At 47.0% G+C, this 25,524-nt stretch overlaps 1 protein-coding gene across 3 annotated transcripts in view; it reads left to right on the top strand.

Annotated features, from left to right (window-relative positions):
• eya (eya transcriptional coactivator and phosphatase 2) overlaps positions 1 to 25,524 on the top strand; it is a 114,426-nt gene that overhangs the window by 63,777 nt on the left and 25,125 nt on the right. For all 3 annotated transcript variants that reach the window (XM_084577963.1, XM_084577962.1, XM_084577964.1), the window contains one exon: positions 13,653 to 13,742. In XM_084577963.1, coding sequence (XP_084434089.1) covers positions 13,653 to 13,742 — 90 coding nt within the window. The remainder of the gene's footprint in view (positions 1 to 13,652; positions 13,743 to 25,524) is intronic.

The raw sequence follows: 25,524 nt of genomic DNA, 5'->3' as shown, positions 1-25,524 counted from the left end.
GACAGCGCCCCTATCGTGTGTCAGCGGCAGAGCGTCGCGTGATCAATGAACAAGTTGAGGACATGCTACAACGTGGTGTAATTCGTCCATCACAAAGCCCCTGGTCCTCACCAGTGGTGCTAGTGAAAAAGAAAGATGGCTCGTTTCGCTTTTGTATTGATTACCGGCGTCTCAACAAAATTACCCACAAGGACAATTACCCCCTTCCGCGTATAGACGACGCTCTTGATTGCCTCCAAGGTGCCGAGTACTTTTCATCTCTTGATTTACGTTCAGGTTACTGGCAAGTACCAATGGCCGCCTGTGACAGAGAGAAGACCGCATTTGTGACGCCGGATGGCCTCTATGAATTTAATGTGATGCCCTTCGGTCTGTGCAATGCGCCCGCCACATTCGAGAGGATGATGGATAACATCTTGCGGAAGTTCAAGTGGCACATCTGCCTCTGCTACTTGGACGACATTGTTGTCTTTTCCACCGACTTCGCTACGCACCTAGAGCGCTTGCGGCAAGTTTTGGTTTGCCTTACTGACGCCGGCCTGCAGCTGAATCTCAAGAAGTGTCACTTCGGTGCCAGAGAGTTGACTATTTTGGGGCACATCGTCTCTAAGGAAGGTGTTCGCCCTGATCCGGCCAAGCTGCGCGCAGTGGCGGAGTTTCCTAAGCCGGTTTCTCTCAAGCAACTTCGAAGCTTCATAGGTCTATGCTCCTATTTTCGGCGCTTCGTGCAGAATTTTGCTTCGATAATTGCACCCCTGACGAAACTACTCGGAGGAAACGGTGACTTAACTGCGTGGTCGGTCGAGTGCGACGAAGCGTTCAACGCATTGCGCCGTCTTTTGACTTCGCCACCAATCCTTCGCCACTACGACCCGACAGCACCCACCGAGGTCCATACTGATGCGAGTGGCGTTGGCCTCGGAGCTGTCTTGGCACAACGGAAAAACGGTTTTCACGAATACGTCGTCGCGTACGCGAGTCGTATCCTCTCTAAAGCTGAACGCAACTACTCAGTTACAGAAAAGGAGTGTTTGGCAATTGTGTGGGCATTAACAAAATTCCGACCCTACCTTTACGGTCGCCAGTTTGACGTCGTCACGGACCACCACGCGTTATGTTGGCTGTCCTCTCTTAAAGACCCGTCCGGCCGCCTCGCACGATGGGCTCTCCGCCTACAGGAATTTGACATCCGCGTTATATATCGCTCTGGCCGTAAACACATGGACGCCGACGCACTATCTCGTTCTCCCGTCTCCAACGAACCTGCTTGCTCTACGGCGGCTGATCCCGTCCTCTCCTCTCTAACCATCGCTGACATGCCTGCGGAGCAGCGAAAAGACCCGTGGCTCGCATCTCTTATCGAGATCGTGTCCGCTTCTCCTAACGCTGCTGCGCCTTCTCGGGCTTTACGCCGTCAAGCACCACACTTTGCCCTACGAGACGGTCTTCTCTACCGCCGCAATTATATGACTGATGGTCGACGGTGGCTTCTCGTCATTCCCCGCCATTTACGACATGAAATTTGCACCTCTTTCCATGCCGACCCTCAGTGTGCCCATCCTGGTGTAGTGAAGACGTTTCAAAGGATCTCTCAACGCTACTATTGGCGCGGCATGTACGGGTATATTCGCAAATACGTCCGCTCCTGCATCGCCTGTCAGCGCCGAAAGTCATCCACACCTCGTGCTTCTGGCCCCTTACAACCACTTCCATGCCCGGCCCGCCCTTTTGACCGCATTGGCGTTGACCTTTACGGGCCACTTCCCTGCACGGTTTCTGGGAACCGGTGGATTATCGTCGGCATCGACCACCTCACCCGGTATGCCGAGACCGCCGCTTTACCCGCCGCTACTGCCCGTGAAGTTGCCCTGTTCTTGCTACATTATTTTGTTCTTCGCCACGGCGCGCCGCGAGAGCTGCTGAGTGACCGAGGACGCGTCTTCCTTTCCAACGTCGTTGAATCTCTACTAGCCGAATGTCGCATCATACACCGGACCACAACAGCCTACCACCCTCAAACAAACGGGTTGACTGAGCGCTTCAATCGCACTCTCGGAAACATGCTGACGATGTACGTTGCCGCCGATCAGACTAACTGGGACGCTGTCCTTCCTTTCGTGACATACGCTTATAACACCGCCACGCAGTCAACTACTGGATTTAGCCCTTTCTTCCTCCTTTATGGGCGTGAGGCGTCGTCCACGATGGACACTATTTTACCATATCGTCCCGACTCCTCCGAGTGTACTCTCCTTTCAGACGTTGCCAAACATGCGGAGGAATGTCGCCAGTTGGCCCGGTGTTTTACATCGGAATCTCAAGGCCGCCAAAAGCATCACCGCGACAAAGATCAGACGCCACACGTTTTTCCTGCAGGATCCCTTGTTTGGCTTTGGGTTCCCGGCACCCCACCGGGATTGTCATCAAAATTTGGAACCGAGTATCACGGCCCCTACCGCATTGTCCGTCAAACCTCCCCTGTGAATTACATCGTGGAGCCACTCACTACCTCTTCGGACATGCGTTATCGCGGCCGCGAAACTGTGCACGTGAGCCGCCTCAAAACCTACTACGATCCGCTCCTCTTACCCTCACCATAGGTCGCCAGGATGGCTCCTCCTCGCTCCGGGGGAAATTGTAGTGAACTACACGAGGATATACGAAGACGAGGATTAAGTAGGTGAGAATATCACGGGGACGGGGATAAGGACGACGAAGTGCCGCTACGCTGCTCGTGCTCGCTTGTGGAGACTGAGACTGGCTGTGTTCTTGTGTGGTTCGCCGTGAAACTTCGACAGGGCTATTATCCCTGTTAAAGCACAGTAAAAACCCCCTTTCAATATATATATATATATATATATATATATATATAAATATAAATATAATATAAATATATAAATATAAATATAATATATATAAATATATATGTGTATATATATATATATATATATATATATATATATATATATATATATATATATATATATATATATATATATATATATATAAAAAGGCCTTGTTACAGATGCTGTTGGCATGAAAGAACAAGAAAAAGGCACGCTCGCGTGCACATTGCGCTTTCACTATCGTGTCTTCGGACACTTCAATTCTATGGATGCCTTGCATATACTCAAGGAGGTTATACAATATAACCTCCTTGCACGGACCTCATAACAGCGGTCATGTTGTCGACCCAGGGGCGCAGTGATATCGAATCCGCTTATCGACACCTCTTCCGGTTTGCACCCAAGGGAACTGCTTTCACTGATTGTAAATCGTTGTATTGCGATTCGCATGTGTTCAGGCTACACTCTGGCGTAGCCCAAGCGGTGTAGGTGGCAGTAGTTGCAGTGCCAGTAGTCGAGTGTACGAGATGACTTAGCCCAAGCAGCAAGGATGACGGTATCTGCGGTGCCTGTAGTAGCGCCTACAACTAGAATTCCAGTAGGAGCCCGGGGCAGAAAAGTAGGCAAAAACGCAACGTCAGCCTCCTGGCTTGAGCCGCGCATCGAGCCGGGGACAGGGGCTGCTCGGGGGCGAAACGCGTGCGCGCTATCATCGATTGTAACTGGAGTCGAGCGGCGCGCGAAAGGCCCGGATGTCCCGACGGTTCTCGACGCGGAGCCTCACCTCCCTCGCTTTTTTTTTTTTTTTCTCTCTCTCTCTGCCCTCACAAGAAAGACATGGGGGGAAAAAGGAAGGGCGAGATCCGAAGAACACACACGAACGCGTTGAAGGCTGCCAGCTCCTGTACAAAGCACCTTTCTGACGTCGATCGGCTTCCACTACACATCGGAACTTGCTCCTCCGGACATCCCGTCACGTCGCTCCTGTCGCCCCCTCCCCCCATTGTTCTTACGTCGAGTTCTTGTTTCTGCTGGCGGGTAGAAAAGACGGGGACATAACATCACCAGCTTCCTCCCTACTTTCTTCACCGCCTACGCGTCGTCCTCCGCTTGTGCGGTGACACCTTCCTTGCGCGCAGGTACGCATGCACTGTACGTGTCATAGCGTGAATCGCGCCGCCTTGACCATGGCGATGACAATGGTTGTTGATTTGTGGATTTCGGCCCGATTAACCAATGCAGAGCAAGCCGTCAGACTGGTGGCGGTGTGCAGCGCAGGTCACAAAGCGTATTAAGAGGATATGTTGATGCTGCCACCCCGTATTTCATGCGGGGATAAGAGAGCAGGAAAATGGAGTACGTTTAAGAACAAGAAAAAAAAAATATTTCATTAAACGCGCTATGTCTATTTCGAGGTAAATTTTGAAAAAATTGAGATAATTTAACGACGAGGTTTATCAGTATATACTGGTTTTTAGCCAAGTGCCTATTTTCTTTTTTCTGGCGAGTCGCGTAAGCGCACAATTTCTATATGTGAGCACGAATTAGGTTTTCACAATACGTGTAATGCTGTCTTATAGTGCCTATGCGTGCCTATTTTGAGGGACTTGTTATGATACAATTAAAGGACCCAACAGTCCAAGATTCCCAGGTAAACGTAGGGGATATTTTTCATGTTTTGTAGTTGATATTGACAAGAATTATTCCTGTGATGATTTTAGGAATAAAGAATATTAAATTCAAAGCGGAAGAAAAAAAAAAAAAAACAACGCGCCGATGGTGGGAGTCGAACCCACGACCTCCGAATATCGCGTCCAATATCAACTACAAAACATTAAAAAGATATTTCCTACGTTTACTATATATTTTGGTTTTGAGTCAAACCCGCACCTGGAAGGATGACGTCATCAATCGGCCTTAGATGAGCACTCCATGTTCATGCCGTTGCATTCTGTCATTCCACGTCAGAGGCTTGAGGCACTTTGTTGGAAAAGTGGTAACAGGCTGCATCGCGCCACGTTTTGGCAAGTGTATGAAATTGGTTGCGGATCTCTAGCTCTTCTATCTCAGGACAACCTTCAAAGATACCTGGTACACTTGTGAGCCAAATTCACCTTTCTATTGAGCTCTAAAAAAAAAAAAAAGAAAAAAAAGCGTGAAGTGCAAGTGAAACTCTCACTACAACATCGGGCAGACTCCTACAAGTTACAGCAAATATCCTAGCGAAGTTGTAGTCCGTCTCGATGAAGAAGCAAACTGGGTATTTTGAGTCCTCAAGTACTTTTCGCAAGCAGGACCTGCCAGCGAAAATTAAAAAAAAGAAAAGAGAAGGACAATAACAACGAAGTGTGAAGCCATCGAATTTTTTAAAGTACAAGCAAGTTCTTATATCATCCGCTTGACTCAAACGGGAATTAAGAGGCCAATCTACCTAGAATGGTGCCACTACTTTCATAGTTCCTGCAGCGATTCCTAGATGGACGTTGTTTGTCACTCCACGGACGTACGCACTGCGAAGGCCCGTTCAGACCGAGTTTCGCCGCCATAATCAACGTCAAACAGCACAGCGTGACATTCTCTTGTCTGATATTTCTGGTGCCTGGGCCCTAACAAAAAGCAAGCGTTAAAAGAGTAGTAGTCTAAGTAATAAATCACTTTATTTCAGAGTGTAAATCAACTGCTCAAATGGAGCTTGGTCTGCCACACGATGCTGAGCTGATGCTTTTCGCGAGAGGAAGCCAGACGTGTATGCCAGGAGAGGACTGGGAATGAGGGAGAGCGGGAGAAGCAAGATCGAACAGTGACAAGGCAGTGTGCAATCCGCTTAAAGATCAGGGCACATGGGGCACGACAGAGCAGAGCGGCCGGCAACAGTGCAGATGCAGTGTTGTTGGTGTAATTGAGTGTGTTGGTCTGAATTTTACGAACGGTGTGCGCATAGGCGTGCGCATGGTTCGGCATTCGGGGGAGCCAAGTTTTTGCACAGCGCCCCCCCCCCCCCCCCCCCCGCCCCATGCTCACAAAGGCCACAACATGTACAAACTATTCACAAAACATGTATATGGGCCAGATGATGCATAGGAAGGAGAAAAACAAGCGCACTTTTGAAAATCACGTACGAAAGCAAGAAAATGTCAAGACAAGCGCTAACTCTCGTAAGAGTTAGCACTTGTCCTGTAGCTTGGCACCTGTTGTTGTCTTTCTTCCGTATGTGCTTTTCAGTGCGCTCGTTTTTCCCCTCCCAACGCTAAATAATTCTGCGCTTAAAAAACAAAACAAGCTTCGTCGCAGATGATTTCTCAGCCGATTATCCCCCCTCCTTCCCCTCTGGGAAGCCTGGGAAACAGAGACGGGGGTGTGGGGCAGTGAAAATGGTGAGCTCTTGCCTGAATTCTTGGTTCGATTGCAATATGGCTTTCCCGATAACAAGGCCTTGTCGCACAACGATGGACTGGACCAGCGGATCGCTGGAGCCCGGTTCACAGTATCGCTGGCGAGCTGATTGCACAGCTCAATTACAATAATCCTTGAAACCCAAGTATTCACCCTAATGTGACCGTATACGAGGGGTCAGGTCTGAAAGAACCCTATCTAGAGTGTGTGTGCGTGTATATATATATATATATATATATATATATATATATATATATATATATATATATATATATATATATATATATATATATATATATATATATAAAGGAAAGAAGCCAACAGTCGGCGAGGCCAAGGAAAGCGTTGGGGATGGTATGTTTATGTAATTTTTTTTAATGTTTACTTCGATAACCACAGAAATTAGTAATGTAATCTGTTTAGAGGAAAGAGGAAGAGAAGTAAACATTAAAAAAAATGACATAAACATACCATCCCCAACGCTTTCCTTGGCCTCGCCGACTGTTGGCTTCTTTCCTTCATGTATTATAACGAGCACCCTCATTTCCCCTATATATATATATATATATATATATATTTGGTGGTATGGTTCGCTTTTGAAGGTTGTAATTTCGGATGCGCCGGTGATGCGAGCTGATGGCGTTATTCTGCTGCCGTGTGTTCTAACCCCTACGGCTTAAAAGGCTTCGGCTGCGTGTATGGAAAAAGCAAAGCGAGACGAGTAACGCTCTGGTTGCTTCATTTTTTAAAAATACACAGCGCAACAAACATAGGACAAGCGAGTAGACGGGAACAGCGCTGTTCCCGTCTACTCGCTTGTCCTATGTTTGTTGCGCTGTACATTTTTAAAAAATGATGCACCAACTAGCTCAACTCACAGTTCTTTTGCTCTGGTTGCTATTTCAATTTATTGCTCGGTAGACGTTTCAAGCGCCAGTGCCCCGATATAACCACCAGTGGCTGGTATTGTACTTTTATGCCCTATGCGATGTTGCGTTAAATTAATTGTTTTGTACCCTGCCGTTTTACTATTTATTTTTTTAACTCCACTGTTGCAATAGCCCCGATAGGAGCTGCAGTAAATAAATAAATAAATGAACATTTGCTTCGGCAGACTACATAGGCGATATCTCGTAACTGTACAAAAAGTGAAGGGTCTGACCAACCGCAGGCATCACGATCGATTTCTCACCCCGTATTCCAATCTGTTTTTGATAGTGCATATCCGCTTTGTGCTTCACAACACCAACGAAATAACTTATTGAAAGAGCACTACCCATGTCATTGTTCTCATTGTTTTGTTTTTCTCGAGTACTTGTCATCTGGAGCTGTTAACGACTCTTCGCGACACCGCATGGAGTGCGGTGATTATCTAATCTTTCCATAGTGCCTCTCTCTAATCTCTGCATATTGTGCCAGCAGTTGCTAATCGTCAATTGGATGGTCGATGTTCTCGACACGTCGCCGCCCTTTGCGACGGAGGGAGCCAACTAATCTAATCGGTGTCTTCTCCGCGAAGAAGCATCGTCGGTCCCGCGCCACGCCTCCAGCTTCTCAACGCCTTCCAGGGCCCCTACACGCCGACGGGGGTGAAACGCGCAGCCGATTCTGCTCAGAGGCCTTGGCAGCCTCCATCCTGCTCTTATGTGAGGGAAGCGGGGAAATAAATAAAACAAAGGGATAGAAAAGGGAAGATGTGAGGCCCGCGGAACGATGAAAAACACGCGCGCACATATGCACGCTTAGCGCCAGCCAGTGGTTGTCGGCGCAGCGCTCGCGATGAGTGGTTGCGGGGGTGCCCGCTGGGAAGTAGTAGAGGGGGGGGGGGGGGGGGTGGGGGGGGGGGGGGGGGGGGGGGGGGAAGACGACCAGTGGTTCTCGTCGCTGTTCGCGAGAGCATCTCCCCTCCCTTCCTCATCTGAATCCTAGGTGGCGTTGTCTGAATCTCGGCGCCGCTCGCTTCCCCTCTCTCAGTATGCTCCATGCGGAGGAGGGGGAGGTGTGTTTGAAAACCCTTCCTTCTCACCGAGCGCTTCTTGCAGCGCGGAGGTGCACAACCGACTCACATGCACTCCGCGTCGTTAAATCCGTGCAGTGGGCTGTGAAGATGGCAGGGAGTTCCCTGATTTAGCCGTGTGGAAGGCGAAATGTCACATTAGGCCTCCCGGCGCCTAATGAGTAGCTTCCTCGTGATCATTTTCCTTCTCCCTTCGACCACACTGTGTGTTAAAGCGTCGTTGCCATCCTTTCTCCGCCCGACAGTACCACAGTTGCTGTGGCGCGCATAGCGGTCGGATTGAGAACATGTTGCGCGAGTATGCGGCGGCGTTGGAAATTATCGGGGGCAATAAGCCGAGTTTTCATCGATCGTCCTCTACTGAGAGTTCAGGTAGTAGAGTGCGCGTGGAGGACCCCGAACTTCAACTAAATCGGGCGCGAGTTTGGACGCTATAGCGTTCGAAGGCTCGTTGGGCAGAAAATCCAGCGTTGACGTTCTGAGGGAGAAATGACTGGGGTGGTGGCATGGCCGAGCACTGATTCTTCAATGGTTTGTGCGGCTTAACGAGACCGCATGATATACATGATATTAGGAGCTGCCAATTCTGGTCGCTCATCGGAGGTGCGAAGGTGGAAAAAGAAGCTGCGTTCTAGTGCTCTTGAATGCACGTTACTCATAGGCCAGGTGAGCACGTTAATACGACTTGATTAAAGTGGGGTAGCCTACGCTGTCGCGTCTACCCTTAAATGCGGAGGTTGACTGTCCCCCATAATTTTATTAATGTGTGCTGCGTCTTGTGCACAAGAAGAGTGTATGCTCGTGAGATTTCACGATGTTTTAATTTACTTTAAGGGTTGTGCTTCGAGTCGGGGTTCGATAACGTGTTTGGTTTTGTAGAACGTCGAGTCGGGCGTGTAGAAATACAAAAAAGCGCGCGAAAGACTAGAACAAAGAAGGACAAAGGACGAGCGCTTATTTTGTAGCCTTCGGTCTTCTGGTCCCTGGTCTTTAGTGCGCATTTGTTTTTCTAACGTGTTTAGTTGGTGTTATTTTTTCTTTTGCTCATATTTACTTTCCTCATATTTTCATCAATACCGCTGTTACAAAAGAAAGTAGTTACCAGCTCATTTTAAGAATGAATAACGTCTCCGGTGCACCTTAATTAAGAAAAGAAAAAACAGGATGACAAAATCCGTCGGCAGCGAACAGGTGTGTGACCCCATCAGGACCGCGCTTGTCCATATAGGGTTGTGCAGTTGTCCTGTGGGAGACACAAACGAAAATAATGTTTTTACCACCAGAAACGAACCAGCCCCCACAAGCTGCCAGAGTTCGCCGCACTGCGCTGAGCAGACGAGATGTGCGTCTTTAGGGCCCCGCGCAGCAGCATCGTCCAGCTGAACACGACGCGATCGCGACGATTCGGCCACCCTTGCAACAACCTTCTCGGAGGAGGCAGTTTGATGGATGCCTTAAATTTTATTTTGCGATTTTATTTTTTTATTATGGCAGATCATATGTTCAGCTTTCGGGAGATATATTACAAATAAGCAGATAACTGAAGGAGAAATGAGGGGCTCGTTGCGATACACAAATGAAAGAAGCCAACAGTCGGCGATGCCAAGGAAAGCGTAGGGTTTTCTTTTTTTTAGCTCTTGACGTCATTTAGTTAAGTACTCATTTTTGGGAAAGGCCTCCGAATATCGCGTACGGTGCTCTTACCAACTGATCGAAATCGACGGCTGTCCAACCTATCTACTTTCTTGGGTATTAATGCTGCCTGTAACCGAACTTTGAGAGTGTTTATATTGCACCTATAATATATATTACAAATAGGCCTTCGCGATTTCACAAGTTCTTTTTTAAATCGTTTTTGTAGTTGTTTGGCATTTTTTGTCGATAAAGAAAGAAAAATACCTGCAGCATTATTTTCTGTTATGAACTTTCTCGCCTGGCGGAAGGCGTCTTCTCCCCAGCCCCATAAATCCACCGCTGTCCAGAAAAACCTGCGCGTTCTTTCAGGCAGGTGATATTTACTGAGTAGGCGACGAGTGTCCCATTTTACCTAAAAAGAAGTTAATAGACACCACATACTTGAAGCAGACAGTAACACCTTTGCTCTTTTTTTAATTAGTCACTGCTGAGAAAAGTAATCAGACCATTAGATAACCATTTTATATTTCCACCTAACTGAAGTAGTGAACTGTATAATAAGTTGCGCACTAGCCTGTCCTCAACTTATAGACGCTGAATTATTTTCAGTCCAGTGGCACTTCTTGTGGTGACAGGCCACATTTAATATATACCACGCAGTGTTGTTTTAAGGACGCCGGCGAATAATATTTAAAAGTACGCTTTTTGAGATATGAAGACGGCTTCTGCGGCACAGCTGCAAAAGTGTTTGCAGATATATATATATATATATATATATATATATATATATATATATATATATATATATATAAAAGAGGACAAAAATGTTAACTATTAAGCTAGATAACGAAATTTGAGCTAGCCGAAATTTATTGAGCCATACCGCCGAGGGTAATCGCTTTTTTTCGAAATTCTTGAAAGTTTTATGGCTGTTGCTAATGGCCGACAACAAAATCTCTAATTTTAACTGAATGCCTATCTGCAATAGGTAAAAACATTATCAGAAATTAGTCAACCACCTTTTTAGTCAGCACTATTTTCCTCTTTTTTTCCAATTCGCCAACACTAATATTGTGCCGCAAAGCCGGTTTCATATATCAAAAAGGCTATTAAAAAATATTAATGGCCGGCTTCCCTGACACTGACGCTCTGTACACTTAACTTACTAGTGGTACCTGATCATTCCGACAAATACTGACTGTATCCAGTACGCGTAACTGCCGAAGGAGTGCACCATTTTTCAGCAATAGCCACGAGTCTTAACCAACTATTGCGTCTTTCGTTTCCACTATACAAGAACATCCCGAATCCCATATTTTTTAACAACAAATTCAAGGTTTTCCCATGGGAGGCTATAGTGCGCAAAATTTGCCGATATTATATTGGATTTTCAGAATAAATCGTTGTTATTCTGCAATCGATAAGGCAGTCGAGCCTTATTCTTTCCAACTCGAAGAGAGAGAAAATTTGTTCTAGCCAAACTTACTGCATTTGATGCTGAAAGCCCCAAAGCCTCAGTTATACAAGCGCTCGTCTATATGCTGTCCTTTTTTCTCTGTTCTTGGTCCGCTTGCGTTGTTTGACTCCCAAAATTCGAAATTGGGAAAGTTTGAATTTACGAGGTTCGACAGTGTTTATTTTTTGCCACCGGCTGAGAGGTTTACGGCCTTGCTTAGCTTGTTTTGTGAGACCGCCGTCTCGTCACGCTCAGATAGTCTCACGGTTCCCTCGCTCCGCACGACGACAGCTCCCAGAATGGAGTCGTTACGTAAGGGGTCGATGAAGTGCGCATTTGGCGCATTTGGCGCATTTGGCGCATTTGGCGCATTTGGCGCATTTGGCGCATTTTGAGTCTGTTTCCATGCCGACATTGGGAAGATTACTCCTCCGTGGCGACCACCGGTGAGGACAGGTCAAGGTTGGTTTGGGATGGCATCACCGTAATTTGAGCAGCGCGCGATTACGCGCAAAAGAGATCTCGACGTTGTGGAAATGTGTATGCATGCCCCAAGAAATAGCGGGCGCTCTCTGCCACAGGGAAATAACATTTTCTTGCTGATTGCTTGGCTGATATCTGTCTTGTAAATGGCACTGCGATCCTAATGGCTCCGATTCATATCTGGCCGTCGAAAAGAGAACCGCTTAGTCTGAACTAATCCGGGGCCACGATTCAGCAGCTTCAGCTGCCTGTGCAACACTTTTCAGGAAGTTTATTTCTGGCGCCTGCTATGTTGCGCGGCATATTTACACTGTTTACCTTAGGAGGAAAGTTCATCTGCTTGCTAAAGGTTTCGAGCCATTTGACCATTATTTCTACAGCTCGTGGAGTGGCTTGGAAGTGGCTTCACCATTTGGTGCGGCCAACACCTCTCGGTTGAGCGTCGTTTCGAGTACGCTAGTTTCCTGCGCGGCGACGCGGTCCCCTAGTTATCGTTCGCAGCTGATGCTGTTTGCGGAGATCATTTCTGACAGGTCTGATGCGCATGCTTCGTGCCTTCAATTCTAGTGTTTTCGCTGTCCGCAACTGCAGCTTCGTTAGTTATTCTTTTTTCCTTTCTCTTGCGTACTCTCGACATTGCACTTAACTGCGGACCCTAACCTTCGTTGAGGCGGAGGAGGGTAGAAGAGAGGGAAGCGTCGCTTGGAAGCGGTCGCTGCTGCCGCAGCGATCTTTGTTAGAGCGAGCCGCGCGCCCGGGCGAGCACACACACGCACAACCCCCCTTCGCGGACCCGTCCGGGATGGGACCGTCCCGGCGAGGCTCGGGTTTCGGCCGAACAGCGTCGGGTTACAGCCGCCGGCGCCGAGGCAAGCAGGCAGGCCCTGCGCAGTCCCCTCTCCTCACCCTCCTCGTCCTCCGCCAAGTCTTTCATTCTCCTCACTTCTCTGCCTCCTCTCACTGGTATGAAAGAGAAGGGTCCAAAGATGGCCGCCACGCAGCAGAGATTGGGGCGCGATGCTTTGACGGCGACGCCATCTTGCCACCACTGTTTCTTGTCTGCGCGAGGGAAAGAACGGGTCTGGGCAAAACAGGTGGTGACAGCGGGACATCCCTCCGAGGAGGGAAGCCCCGCTTTAGGTTTGCCGCGTCAGCAGCGCTCTTGTCTTGATGTGGAGAGTAATCAAGAGCGGAAAACAAATTTACAAACAAGCAGATAACTGTGCGATTAAAGAAAGACGAAAGCATTGAGTCCGTAAACTACAGTTCAGAGGCTGCGAGCGTGGAAAATTTATTCAGTAGTGTTGAAATGTTGATGCTGTAAAGAAAAAAAAAAAAGAAGTTAGCTGGGGTTTAACTGCGCCTAAACCGATTAAGACGTGCGATAGCGCTGTTTGGCATCGTTTTGCTTGGCGGTTTCACATTTAGAGACAGGCACAAATATTTGGAAAATATTAAATATCTTTAGTTAGTTTGTTTTTTGCAAATGAAGGGCGCAGTGTCTACACCTACATTTATAGCTAACGGCATACAATTGAGGTTAGATTGCCGTTGGTTCCAACCCCTGTCGCAAACTAGTCCGCACTTGACTAGCAGAAGGATGCTAAATGGGGAGCGAAATGGTATGACGTCACACTGAACGCTGCACAACGAACGGCTGTGTCACATGTTTGATACGCAATCACGTTAGATCTACCTGTTGCCACTACGTGCGGACGCGTTCTGCGGAAGGAGACGTTCGCCTTTAAAAAGCAAGATTTTTTTCGTGTATATTTCGACCACAGCGTTAATATTGGTGTCCTTACTCTCTTGTCACCGGCAGGACACCCCGTCCTCTGTGCAATATGGACTCAACATGGAAGAGATGATCTTCAACCTTGCCGACTCCCACTTCTTCTTCAACGACCTCGAGGTAAGAAGCAACACGGTGCAGATAAAGTAGAAATTATATTCTGATTTTTCGTTTTTTTTTTTATTTAGTCACGTACGCCTTTTCCTCACGTGGAAAAACCGCCTTCTAGTCGCCTGTTCAGTCTTGTGCACATTACAAAAAAGAAAGAAAAAGTAGCCGATTACAATTACAGCTGCTGCATCCGAAATGTAACCGATAACAGGGGTCAATTATATATAGCCCAAGCAAAGTAAGTGAATAATAATAATAATAATAATAATAATAATAATAATAATAATAATAATAATAATAATAATAATAATAATAATAATAATATATGTAAATTTGTGGCAGAAATAAATTTATTTATCATTTGTTTATTATTCAATCACTGAACCTTCTAAATTGCTATTGCTTTACTTTTCTTCGTTCAAACTGCGTTCAAACTGAAATAAACTAGTGTGGCTTACTTGCGTCGTTTTTTGCATGTTTTTCAACAGGAGAGTTGTTTTTCAATGCCGTCGCTGATTTTGCAACGTTTCTTCGTATTTATTACCCGCTTCACTGAACACTCATGTAAGCGAACACCTTTCGCACTCACCTTTCGCATGTGTGGGAAGGGAGACTCTAGGCTGTGTTCCACCATTTTTACAGCTCCTTTCAAAATACTGTCCAGAAGAGTTCCCGAGTTCACTTCAAACCGCGCAGCTAGCATTATAGGGAAGCTACGAGTCCAAGCCATGCCACCTCGCCCCCCTCAATTCTTTTTGTTGTTGCCCATCGACATATAATCGCTAATACTATATACTATACAATCAATGTTCGTAGCTTCGAGTATATTTCGAACATAACTGCCAACCAGAATCGTTGGCATAACATAAGATATTTCGAAGATAACTGCCAACCAGCAAGTCAAGACAAGTTCCCTTTATTAAAAGAAATTAGCTCGGTCGCGGCCAGACTGAATGCAATGCCTCGATACCGGCCGTGGCTCTGCACGCCTCATAGTAAGTGAGAGGCCCTGATTCCTTCTGACTCAGGGCAAGCGTTTGCCAACGCCACAGGGGAAATGTATAGTTAAGGGAAAAGAGTAATACATCACAACATTGCGTCACGTTGCACTGAAATATGTCTTTCGTGGCACTATTGCACTTCCAAAAACACCCATAGATGGCGCCAGCCACACTAAGAACAAAGACGAAAGGTGGAAGGGGCTCCGGAAGGCTGGCTTTTGTACAGCGCCTAAGTGTGTTGCGGTGAAATGCAATTTGTGCGCTGTGGAGAAACTACCATTACAGGGTGCAAAGCGACGTGCACCATTTGGAAAACCTGGAATTTTCCGGCAAATTTCGTGCTGATTCTTAAAGAACCTCGCAGTATTTAGGTATGCATACAAAATGTCAATGTTGGGGAAACTATCAAGAAATGAGGGGAACACTCAAGCATCGCCTTAAAGGTAAGCGCCTTCAACACTGCCTTTTCAGGACGCGAATGCATTTCTATTTTTAATGCGTAAGCGTTAAGTGGGTGGGTATGTTTTCATGGTCGTATCACCAGAAGTTTGTCGGCAGGATTACGTTCGAATGAAGCGAGTTATAAGGAAACTAATGGTTGCACTAGATAGAGGATGAAAAATCTCGCTGTGAAAAAATTTGGCGCGTGCGGTGTAATTAGTTAAGTAATTAGAGCCAATTAAGCCATTGAAACGTCGAAATAGCCGAGGCTGCAATGCCGATGTCCAAGGGGAGTCACGGGGTACCCAAATTTCATGGGGTGTTACGTCATAGTGTGACGTCACAAACCGGAAGCCTCTTCTTTCGTCTCTTCCTCTTTCTTCCACAAAGAACGCTTATGCATTCCCCCAATGCGGGTGCAGCAGTGGTCTCAAAGGTATTTTTGTTTTATTTAGGTTGCTTGGGAAAGAAAACCGCGCCTTTAACACCGCATTTTCATTCTGCGAGTATTTTTGCATTCTTTGTTTCTGTTAAATTTTAGGAAAAGGAAGACGTAATATCTCACTTCCCAGTAGACGTCTACACTTTTAAGGGGTGCATATGTGACCGGTTAGAATTTCCATCGCAATGTATCCTTCAAATGGACGAGAATATTAACGCGAAAGGGAATAGCGAAGTGGTATGACACCACGCTGAACGATGCACAGAAGCGAAATCGTATGACACCGCCGTGAACGATACTGAAAGCGTGGTTGCACCACAATTTTGTTGCGAAATCACGAGCGCATTTTCTTCGACACAGTTTTCCCCAGTTTTGGTTAGCCGGTAAAAATTGACGCGGCGGTTCCCCGTAAATGTCGTCGGTACATCGAGTGCCCTGTGCGCTGTCCTTGCACATTGCCGTGACATCTTTATGCAATTTGCGATTACGTATACAGCTCGTTCCATTAAAACGCCGCCGCCGTAGACAGCGGTCGGGAGAAATCCTGATTGGTCGAAATGGTCATGACGTCGCAACCACATGGCCACGCCTTGGAGTTTCTAACAGCTTAGCTACGTTCAAATAAAGCTAACAAGTCGGCGGAAGACGCAAATGAAGCCAAATCTGAAGAGCAGATTCTTTTAAAAGAAGTGGGGGAGGGGGTCTAAAAATAGGAGTGATTTAATAAACAAATGAATTCGTCGCCACGGGGATTCGAACCGAGACCCTTTGCATGCGAGACAGGCCTGTATCGTACAGGCCACAAAGGTTCCTTTTTTTGGTACCAAGTGTGCGTGTTAACAGGGGAACCTATTGGACGTGGTGTTGTACGTATGGCTTACTAACGTGCGTTTTGGGTGTGCACTGATGACACAGTAATAAAATAATATTAGGAATTTAAATAATTAAAAAAAAGTGTTCTTAAAGGCGCTATCGCGTCTACCCTTATGGGAAACTTAAGCATTCTCTTAATCTTTTGTGTCCTGTACTGCTTGCTGCCACACTGCTCACCGAGCCTGGGCTGGTGCAGATGAAACATGTTGAAAAGTATTTTATTGCTATATTTTAAAAAGTATTTTATGAAAAGTGGCGGAATCTGGGCTGACAGAATGAAGGTCGCTTTGGTTTCAGTAACGTGCACTTTTGTACTTGCTTTACACTGCCACCGTTGACGAGGTCATCCTTGGGAGGAGCAGGGGAACGCCACAGCCATGTTTTTTTCTTTCTCAGAGCCAGTGTGAAATTTTTGAAGTTGCTTGGCTTTCTAAATATGGGGGCGCGACAACCGACCTGCGTTGAGCTAAAGAAGAATGTGAAAAACCGAGTGTAAAGAAAAGGCGCGCCCTATTTTTCCCTGCACAAGAGATGGTGATGGGTAGTACCGTGCAGGTGGTGGATCGTCAGTGCAAAGCCGGAGAGGACCGAGTTTTATTCTGTTCCCGTGAGGCCACAATTATTCACGTTCATCGGCGCCTGAATACAAAGGCATCCTTGTACGCCACGCCCGCGTCGCTTCGTTCCATTTTATCTTTATTCCTTGCTTTTAATTTGTGGGCGCACTCTCGAAGGTCCTTCCCGAATGTAGGCTACGCCTGTCACGCAGTATCACGGCCACGCGCGAGCGTGTTGGGGGTCTATCCTCGGCCGAGTCCACGATGAAGGAGCGTCAAGACACGAGCTGCATGCGTCGCGCTTTGTCACATCTCAAGACGGCCTTTATGCGCGGAGTACGGAATTATGCCGTGCACTGTGCACCAAGGCCCGTTTGGGCGTAGTCTGTAAACGCTCTTGGTGGAGCGACGGGTGCGAATCGAAGCCGAGCTTTTTACGAAAGATCTGTAGTCAGTTTTTGTCCCTAGTAAATATTATAGACACTGTCGCATGCCAGAAAGAGCCACAGATTCCTTTAAGTGCCACCTCTGCTCCTCTGTGATGGAGCAAAGAACGAACTTGTTATCGGGACATTTTAATTAAAGTTGTTTTCGCCTCTTCATTCAAGCTGGTAACGTCACTGATGAAAATGACTCCGACATCACCGTTTGAAAGCCAATGGCAACGCAGCCTAGCCTCGGAGAGCCGCCGTTGAAGAACACTGTCTCGATTCGTCGCAGTCTCCTTTCGAAAGCGCTTGGCGGCGGCAACTGCGTTTCGGTTCTGCAGCCTTCTGTAGCTGAAAGGAGCTCCTCCGCTTTTGGGGAAAGCATAGTGTGCTTCTAGTATTAAAGCGCGCTAATCTACCCAGGCAGCACGAACTTAGGGCCGAGTATTGGTACTGTGTTGGCAATGTGCAGTCTTACATAGGGCCAGTGCATTGTCAACAGTTCAGTTCAGTTCAGTTCAGTTCAGTTCAGGCGTTCAGTCGTGTCCGACTCTTCGTGACCCTATGGACCATGTCACGCCACGCTTTCCGGTCTCTCACTATCTTCGTAACATCACATAGCTTCATCTGCAATGCCTCGAGAATGCCATCTAACCATCGCGTTCGCTGCCTACCCCTTCTCCGGCGACCCTCAACCTTTCCCAACATCAAATCTTTCTCCAGCGACTCCTCTCTTCTCATCAGATGACCAAAGTAGCTGAGCTTTAACTTTAGAATTTGACCCTCCAATGAGCAGTCAGGGTTTATGGTCGACAATATCGACTGATTTGATCTTCTGGCAGTCCAAGGAACTCTTAAGAGTCTTCGCCAGCACCACAATTCAAACGCGTCAATTCTTCGGCGGTCAGCCTTTTTCACAGTCCAACTCTCGCATCCATACATCACAATTGGAAAGACCATAGCACGGGTTATACGGATCTTGGTTGGCAGACTAATGTCTCTGCTCTTTACTAGGCGGTCAAGGCTAACCATTGCTCTCTCTTTCCCAGAAGCAGGCGTCTCCTAATTTCATGGCTGCAGTCTCCTTCCGAGGTAATCTTGGCGCCCAAGAACAGAAAATCTGTCACAGCTTCCACTTCTTGTCCATTGATGCTCCAGGACTTGATAGGGCAAGACGCCATGATCTTCGTCTTTTTAATGTTCAGTTTAAGCCCAAACTTCTCACTCTCTTCTTGTACGCGCATCAGAAGTCTCTTGAGTTCCACTTCACTTTCTGCCATTAAAGTGGTATCATCCGCATATCTAAGGTTGTTGATACGTTTTCCAGCAATCTTCACTCCAGCTGAAGACTCGTCCAGACCGGCCTTCCTCATGATGCACTCTGCATATAGGTTAAATAGGCAGGGCGACAGTATGCAGCCTTGCCTCACTCCTTTCTCAATCGGAAACCAATCAGTAAGACCATGCCCAGTTCTGACTGTGGCCTCTTGCCCTTCACAAAGGTTCCTGAGGAGACAGAGGAGGTGAATTGGAACTCCCATCTCTTGGAGAGCTTGCCACAATCTGCTGTGATCTACGCAGTCAAACGCTTTCGCATAATCAATAAAGCAGAAGTAAATGGGTTTCTGGAACTCTCTTGCTTTTTCCATGATCCAGCGAAGGTTGCATTGTCAACACTGTACCAATATTCGGATAATCATTTGTGCTGCCTGGGACATTGGTGGAAGGCGATAATCCCCTCTGAGCATCGAGTAAATGCAGCTTCCTTCCAGTTTTTTTCTTCTCCCTTCTCTCTCCTTCGTTTTGTTCTTGCCGCCATTTTTTCATAATGTGAGGTGATAGGTGATAACGTGAGGTGATGGTAACGATTGGTGATAGCGTGACGTAATAGGAAACTGAACAAGGGTTTAGGTTTAGGGCGAGAGTGAGTATGCAAGCCACCGTTTTTACGGGTAGACATCTGGGCAGCTCCGTCATCCCTGGCAGCGGTTTTTTTTTCTTTACCTTCGGCGTGCCCGCTCGTACTGACTTTCAAATCTTCGAGACCTCTTGAGAGGAAGGAAACGATATGACTTTGGACCACACTCAATAGGTAGAAGCACAGGTTCTAAGCGTAGCCTGGAAGACCCCCTTCCATGGCTGCGATTCCCTTTCCACACTAATAAGGTGAAAACCTTTAATGGCTCCAACTGTCGGCGTCCAGTTATACTATAGCTGTCAATCAAATGACGTCATCACCCGAAACCGAAACTGACGTCATCAGAAAAATAAAATCTGGTCTCCTCCATCCCTCAGATCCCCAGCCGAGCACTTTAACCAACTACGCCAAGCCTGGGATTGTGAAACGCACATCACGATTCCCCTTGTCAACCGCAAGGATGATAGTAAAAAATAAATAAACAAATCCTGTCTCCACCGGAGATCGAGCCTCCTAATCGAACCTACATCTCTCGGATCCCCAGCCGAGCGCTTTAACCAATACGCCACGCCCGGGATTTTGTTTTCTTTATTGCGTAGAAGTAGTTCAAGCACAGTTTAACCAGGCCGCATCTTGAGACCTGTAATACACAGTCGCACCAGCATCGAGCTCTCACTTTGCCCACACATCAAAATTCCGGGAGACATATACACGCATCGGGTATCCAGACAGGAGGTCGATCCTGCGCAGCATATACCCCCTGCACCATAGCAGATTGTTCTCTGAACAGATACTTCGATGAACGTGGTGGCTCTGCATGGCGATCTGTCATGCGGCTCTTCCACAGACTAAACAGCCCCATGAGCACAAAAATATCACAGGGAACCTCTGAAGCTTTCATTGTAAGCCAGAATGTTATAGTATAGGACGCAATATCAATGTCCTTTTTGAGAATCCATTGAAGAATGCCCCCGCCAGGAAAAAAACAGCAACACTGCGTCACGGCAATACACAAAGCAATGACTTGCTGACACAGGCGACACTCCACTGACATGCATAGCACAAAAGTCCCTTTTGCACGAAGCCACGTTTTGACAGGTAAGGCTGATATGTGAAGTTTAAAAAAGAAAGTCTTTGCTGCTGAGTGTATATACATCTGATGAACCCGCTTTAATACACTATTGTCTAGAAAGGGGAGGTAAGGCTGCCAATGCATAGGTACAGGAAATAATATGTCTCAATAAGAACTTTTGTCATCTGTCTTCTGGATAGACTATAGACTTAATCGTCTATTAAACACACCTAGGAGGAAGGGATGGCTTGCTGTTTTAAAACAGAAAAACCTTGAAACAAGCTGATGAGCAAACGAGTGCTGAAGACCAGCTCACCAGCCTCCAGAGGGAGAAACAAATTGTCTCGACGCATAGGCTCCCGTTGAGAGCGGCACAAAAACAAGGGGCAAAATTTTATGCATTGACTGCGTTTTGTTTCTTGCATAATGCAACACCGGCATGACATAGATAAGAAATCAAGAGGATGATATTAGCGTGAGGATGATAGTAGCGATGACACTGACGCTGCAATTAGTGATAATGACGGTGCATTTAGATTTTAATGATAATGATGGCAAACGTGATTCATGTGCACCAGGAACGCTCAAGCTTTCTCATTTCTGCAGTGTAGATAAAACAGTGCTCTTATTTATTTTTTTTTTATTTTTTTTTTTTTTGCGCGAAGCGTATACAGCTAGTTCGCTCGGAAAGCCATCGCCATACCTCAGCTTCGACTCGGGTGTTGTCGGATGTTGTCGACTGTAGTCGGAAGGTGTCGAAAATATTCAAAACGTGGCAGCAAAAATGGAGCCCTGCAGTAGATCGATAAGTGCAAGGGGTGCTAGATAATGGATAGTAAGTGTAATCGGAGATTGGTGGTTGAAAGTGAAACCATAATAGATGAACTAACTAAAAATTGAACAAATGAGAACATCAAAATAAAAATACAAGAAATTGCGTACCTGAAATTTTGAAAGTAGCGCGCCGTCGTGCCATAGTCAGTCATAAGTAAAAAAAAAAAAAATGAAAGTGACTAGTCATTGTGCTTTAATTCTACGTACTAAAGGTTCTCAGTCATCGCGTCCTAGGTTAAAAAAAGTAGATGAAACAGACGTTCGAACGCGCGAAGCTTTAGCGTCTTCCTATCTTATTATTATTATTTTTATAAGTTCCCCGCAGGTCTCGGGACAATGCCTAGTTAGGTAATTAAGAAATAGTTTTCCAAATGCACCCAAGAGGGCGCCGTGTAAGCGCTCGAGAGACAGATCACGGTGCACCGTGAGACACGGACGCATGTACAAAATAGCTGACCCTTTGGTCGCGTTCTCGAAGCCGTTCATCTTGAGACGTTCATCGCGTCCAGCTTGAGCGCGTGTCGTCCTTGGACCAATTCTTCCCACTGGCCCGCAGCCGCGACGGATCGTCTTGCGCAAAAACTGGTTCAGCAAGAACCGGCGTAGTGTTGCACTACTCTCGGTGCGCCGTATGAGCACACACAGTGCTCCAGGTGTGTGAGGTGGCGCACGTTGCCCTTGGCAGCCGTTATTACGTGCGATAATTGTGGACGTTGTATTACAAAAAGCGACGCCAAGATTGCTGCGTAGCCTGATTTGGAACGATGTCCTCAGGGTGGCGCGGCGATTCTTTAGCCTGTAATGGTTTTCTTAGTTACTGCTAGTCAGCCTGACGGCGTCACTACCACAACGTTTCATTGAGTAATTACGAGCCATTGTTTCACCCATGCATTGTTTCGTCATGTCTTGATTAGAGCAACGGCAGCGCGCAGGTACAAGGACAAAAGAAACGCGAGCTCTAATTTTGAGCGATCTCCTCCTCGCTGGCCTTGCTTGTGATGGTGCTTTCGCTTGCGGGTAATACCATTGACTGGTCCGTATACGCTTGAAGCAGAGTGTGATATAGCCGCCTTAGCGGCCGCCCGGCGTATTGCTCTATTTTAGCGTGCGCAAAAGTACACGATGACAAGGCGGAGTTTTTGAAAGCATATTCGCTGAAATCCCAATGTTTACCCTGGTCTGCTGTTCTTTGGGGTTCCTTAGAACATAGAGCGAGCTGCGCAGGAGACGAGACACGGAAAAGAAGCAGAAGGGATGAGCGCACACTTGCTGCTGTTTATTCATTATGCCCGGCAAGCACTCAAGCTTGTGCAAGTGCGCGATAGAATTGACCTTATCAGACCAAGAGAAAGTTCATTTTTGTACAAGCGAACCAAAGACTGGTTGACACACTTTTCGGTGCCGTATCTCTCTATCTGCAAGCTTCGGCAATTTCACATGCTTTTTTGCCCCTTTTAGCGTCGCCGATTATCTTTGTATTCTTGAAAAGAGGCGCACGCTTTTTGTCACAGGTTTGAATGGGAACCCGTAGAATTCCTCGTTATTACACCGCCCTACCTGTCCCTAGTTAGCCAAACCGCAGCTGAGCGGAAACTCATACCGCCATCATCGCCATCGCGATCAGCCCGATACTATACCCACTGCAGGGCAAATACTTCTCTTGTCCTGTGCTAGTTACATCCACTTGACCCTCGCAAAACTTGCTAATCTCATTCGCCCTCCTAACTTTCTGTCGCCCCCTGCTACCCCTGCTTCCTCTTCAAATCCAGTCAGTTAGCGATCATTGGCTATCCTACCTTCGCATTGCGTGTCCAGCTCGTGTCCATTCCTTCTTGATTTCGACTAAACCGTGTGCAGCACTCATTTGGTCTCTGGCCTACTCTGCACGCTTCCTGTCTCTTAACGTTACACCTATTATTTTCGATTCCATAGCTCTCTGCGCTGTCGTCAATTTAAGTTGAACCCTTTTCGTTAGCCTCCACGTCTCTGCCCCATGCATAGATAAGTACCGGTAAGATGCAACCGTTATATGCTTTCCTCGTCAGGGATATTCTCATATACCTATAGTTGATATTACCCAGGTTGCATTCATCATTCTGCGAATGGGCTCACATTCCTGCTTCCATTTGTATGCCTTTGTCGATTAAACAGGCGCGTAAAAGAAAACGTTCACTACGATTTTTCCTTCCACCACCTTGAGACCATGCGAGACGTTGTGGACAGAGGCAAAGCTTCAAAGTACCTCTGCTCATTTTCGTAGATCCCCCCTCCCAACCCCATCGCAAATTCCTTGACTTTTTAAGATATAACTGCAAAGCGCAGCACGTCGAAAGCCACTACAAGAGCCTATCAATCCTGGCGCATCATACAACTCAAACGTCCAAATCGTTCGGGCCGGGAGTCACCACATGGAAAACCGCTGTTGAGATTCAGCGCGAGATAAGAGACAAGATATCGTTTGTATTCATCCTAGTTAAAATGATTTGTCAAATTAGTTCTTTGCAATCTGCCGCTGACATGTAAATGCCGATCGTTGGGCTGAATTAGATTTATTTCGAATATTCCGCGCCTTTCAGGGCGCGCAGCAAAACGCTGGTCTTTCAGGCTTTTGCGCATGCACCGTATTTTCCAAGTTCTGCGCACTTTCATATAGTGCCACAATATAATAGCCGCGCGTCCGTGCACCATTACCTGGATATAACGGTGCGATGATAAGTGACCGGTAGGAATTCTGAAGGATGCATTTGCTGCACTCTCTAGGGATTTGCATGGGCGGGACATGTTGACGAAACAGCACGTGTATGGGTTTGGAACATCTTTGGGGCGTTGAAGCTCGGCTTATCGTTTTGGGGAGCTGGATGTGAAATAAAAAAATTCAAAACGGACATGTTAAAATTGACATGGCCGCATGCGAGGTTGAACGGCGCTTAGTTGCTTCTTTCTGACAAACTGCTCAGCCGATTTTTTTTTGGAGTACTTGAGAGCTCTGCAAAACTTTTAAATGCGGCTCTTCATTCATTTTTGCAAGGCTCGAGCACTGAAGCCCAAAGGGCTCTGCAATGAAACATTACAATAGTGCGAAATATAAAAAAACCAACTAATAACTATGCAAGAAGCATGCAGCACAAGGTGCGCTTACGCACATGATTTGAAGAAAGTAAACACAGTAAGACAATATATATATATATATATATATATATATATATATATATATATATATATATTTATTAGTTGTTTTTTTGTGTACACACACACACACACACACACACACACACACACACACACACACACACACACACACACACACACACACACACACACACACACACACACACACACACACGCACGCACGCACGCACGCACACGCGCACACACACACACACACACACACACACACACACACACACACACACACACACACACACACACACACACACACACACACACACACACACACACACACACACACACACACACACACACACACACACACACACACGTTGCAAAGATTATGAGGGACGCCTGTGGTCTGGGTGATTTTGACCACCTTGGAAGTTTTAACATTCGCGAAAACCTCGGAACATGGCCATTTTTACATTCGAAATGCGGCCGCGAGGTTTCGAGGGCCGATTTAATTTGGCTTTCCTCCGAAATGCAGGACTATCGCAGGGATTTCAATGTCATTACAGTGCGTTCACAAATGAAAAATCTCTTGACTCTACGGCTAGCGCTGCCTGTGCTCAAAGATTTAAAAATAGGGGTGGCGGCTGGAGGACTGGGCGGGGCTCGGCCCGGGCTGAAACCGCCCGAAAAGGGGGAGGCACTCTCCCGATCCCAGGTTCGGCCTCCCCGCTGGGCGGGAACATCGTGCCAGTCGATAATACCGCCCAACAGTGGCGCACCTGAGTAGAGCTGTGGAGCAATCGAGCCACAGGCCAGATGAGCGCGCGCGTGGGCATTGTCGGCATGGTGGCGCCATCTATCGGCGCTGATATGATTATTTTTTTTGACGTTTACAAGATTAAAAAGAAAACGACAACGTGATAGCCTTAGAAAAAGGGCCCTGTAAAATCCATCTGGGCGTTGTCGGCGCCAGCGTTGTCAGCGAAAGATCCCGGGCCTCCCTCTGGCATGACCGTGTACTGACAGGCAGGCAGTCGGGTTGTGCGACGTACCAGACCGCATGGCACTGCAGATTTGGCAGAGATTTGGCAGGCGCTCACAA

Source organism: Amblyomma maculatum, chromosome 9 (assembly GCF_055883805.1).
Source record: "Amblyomma maculatum isolate TAMU_Amacu chromosome 9, ASM5588380v1, whole genome shotgun sequence".
Classification (NCBI taxonomy): domain Eukaryota; kingdom Metazoa; phylum Arthropoda; class Arachnida; order Ixodida; family Ixodidae; genus Amblyomma; species Amblyomma maculatum.
The sequence above is the reverse complement of the archived record's forward strand: the minus strand, read 5'-3'. Positions and strand labels throughout refer to the sequence as shown.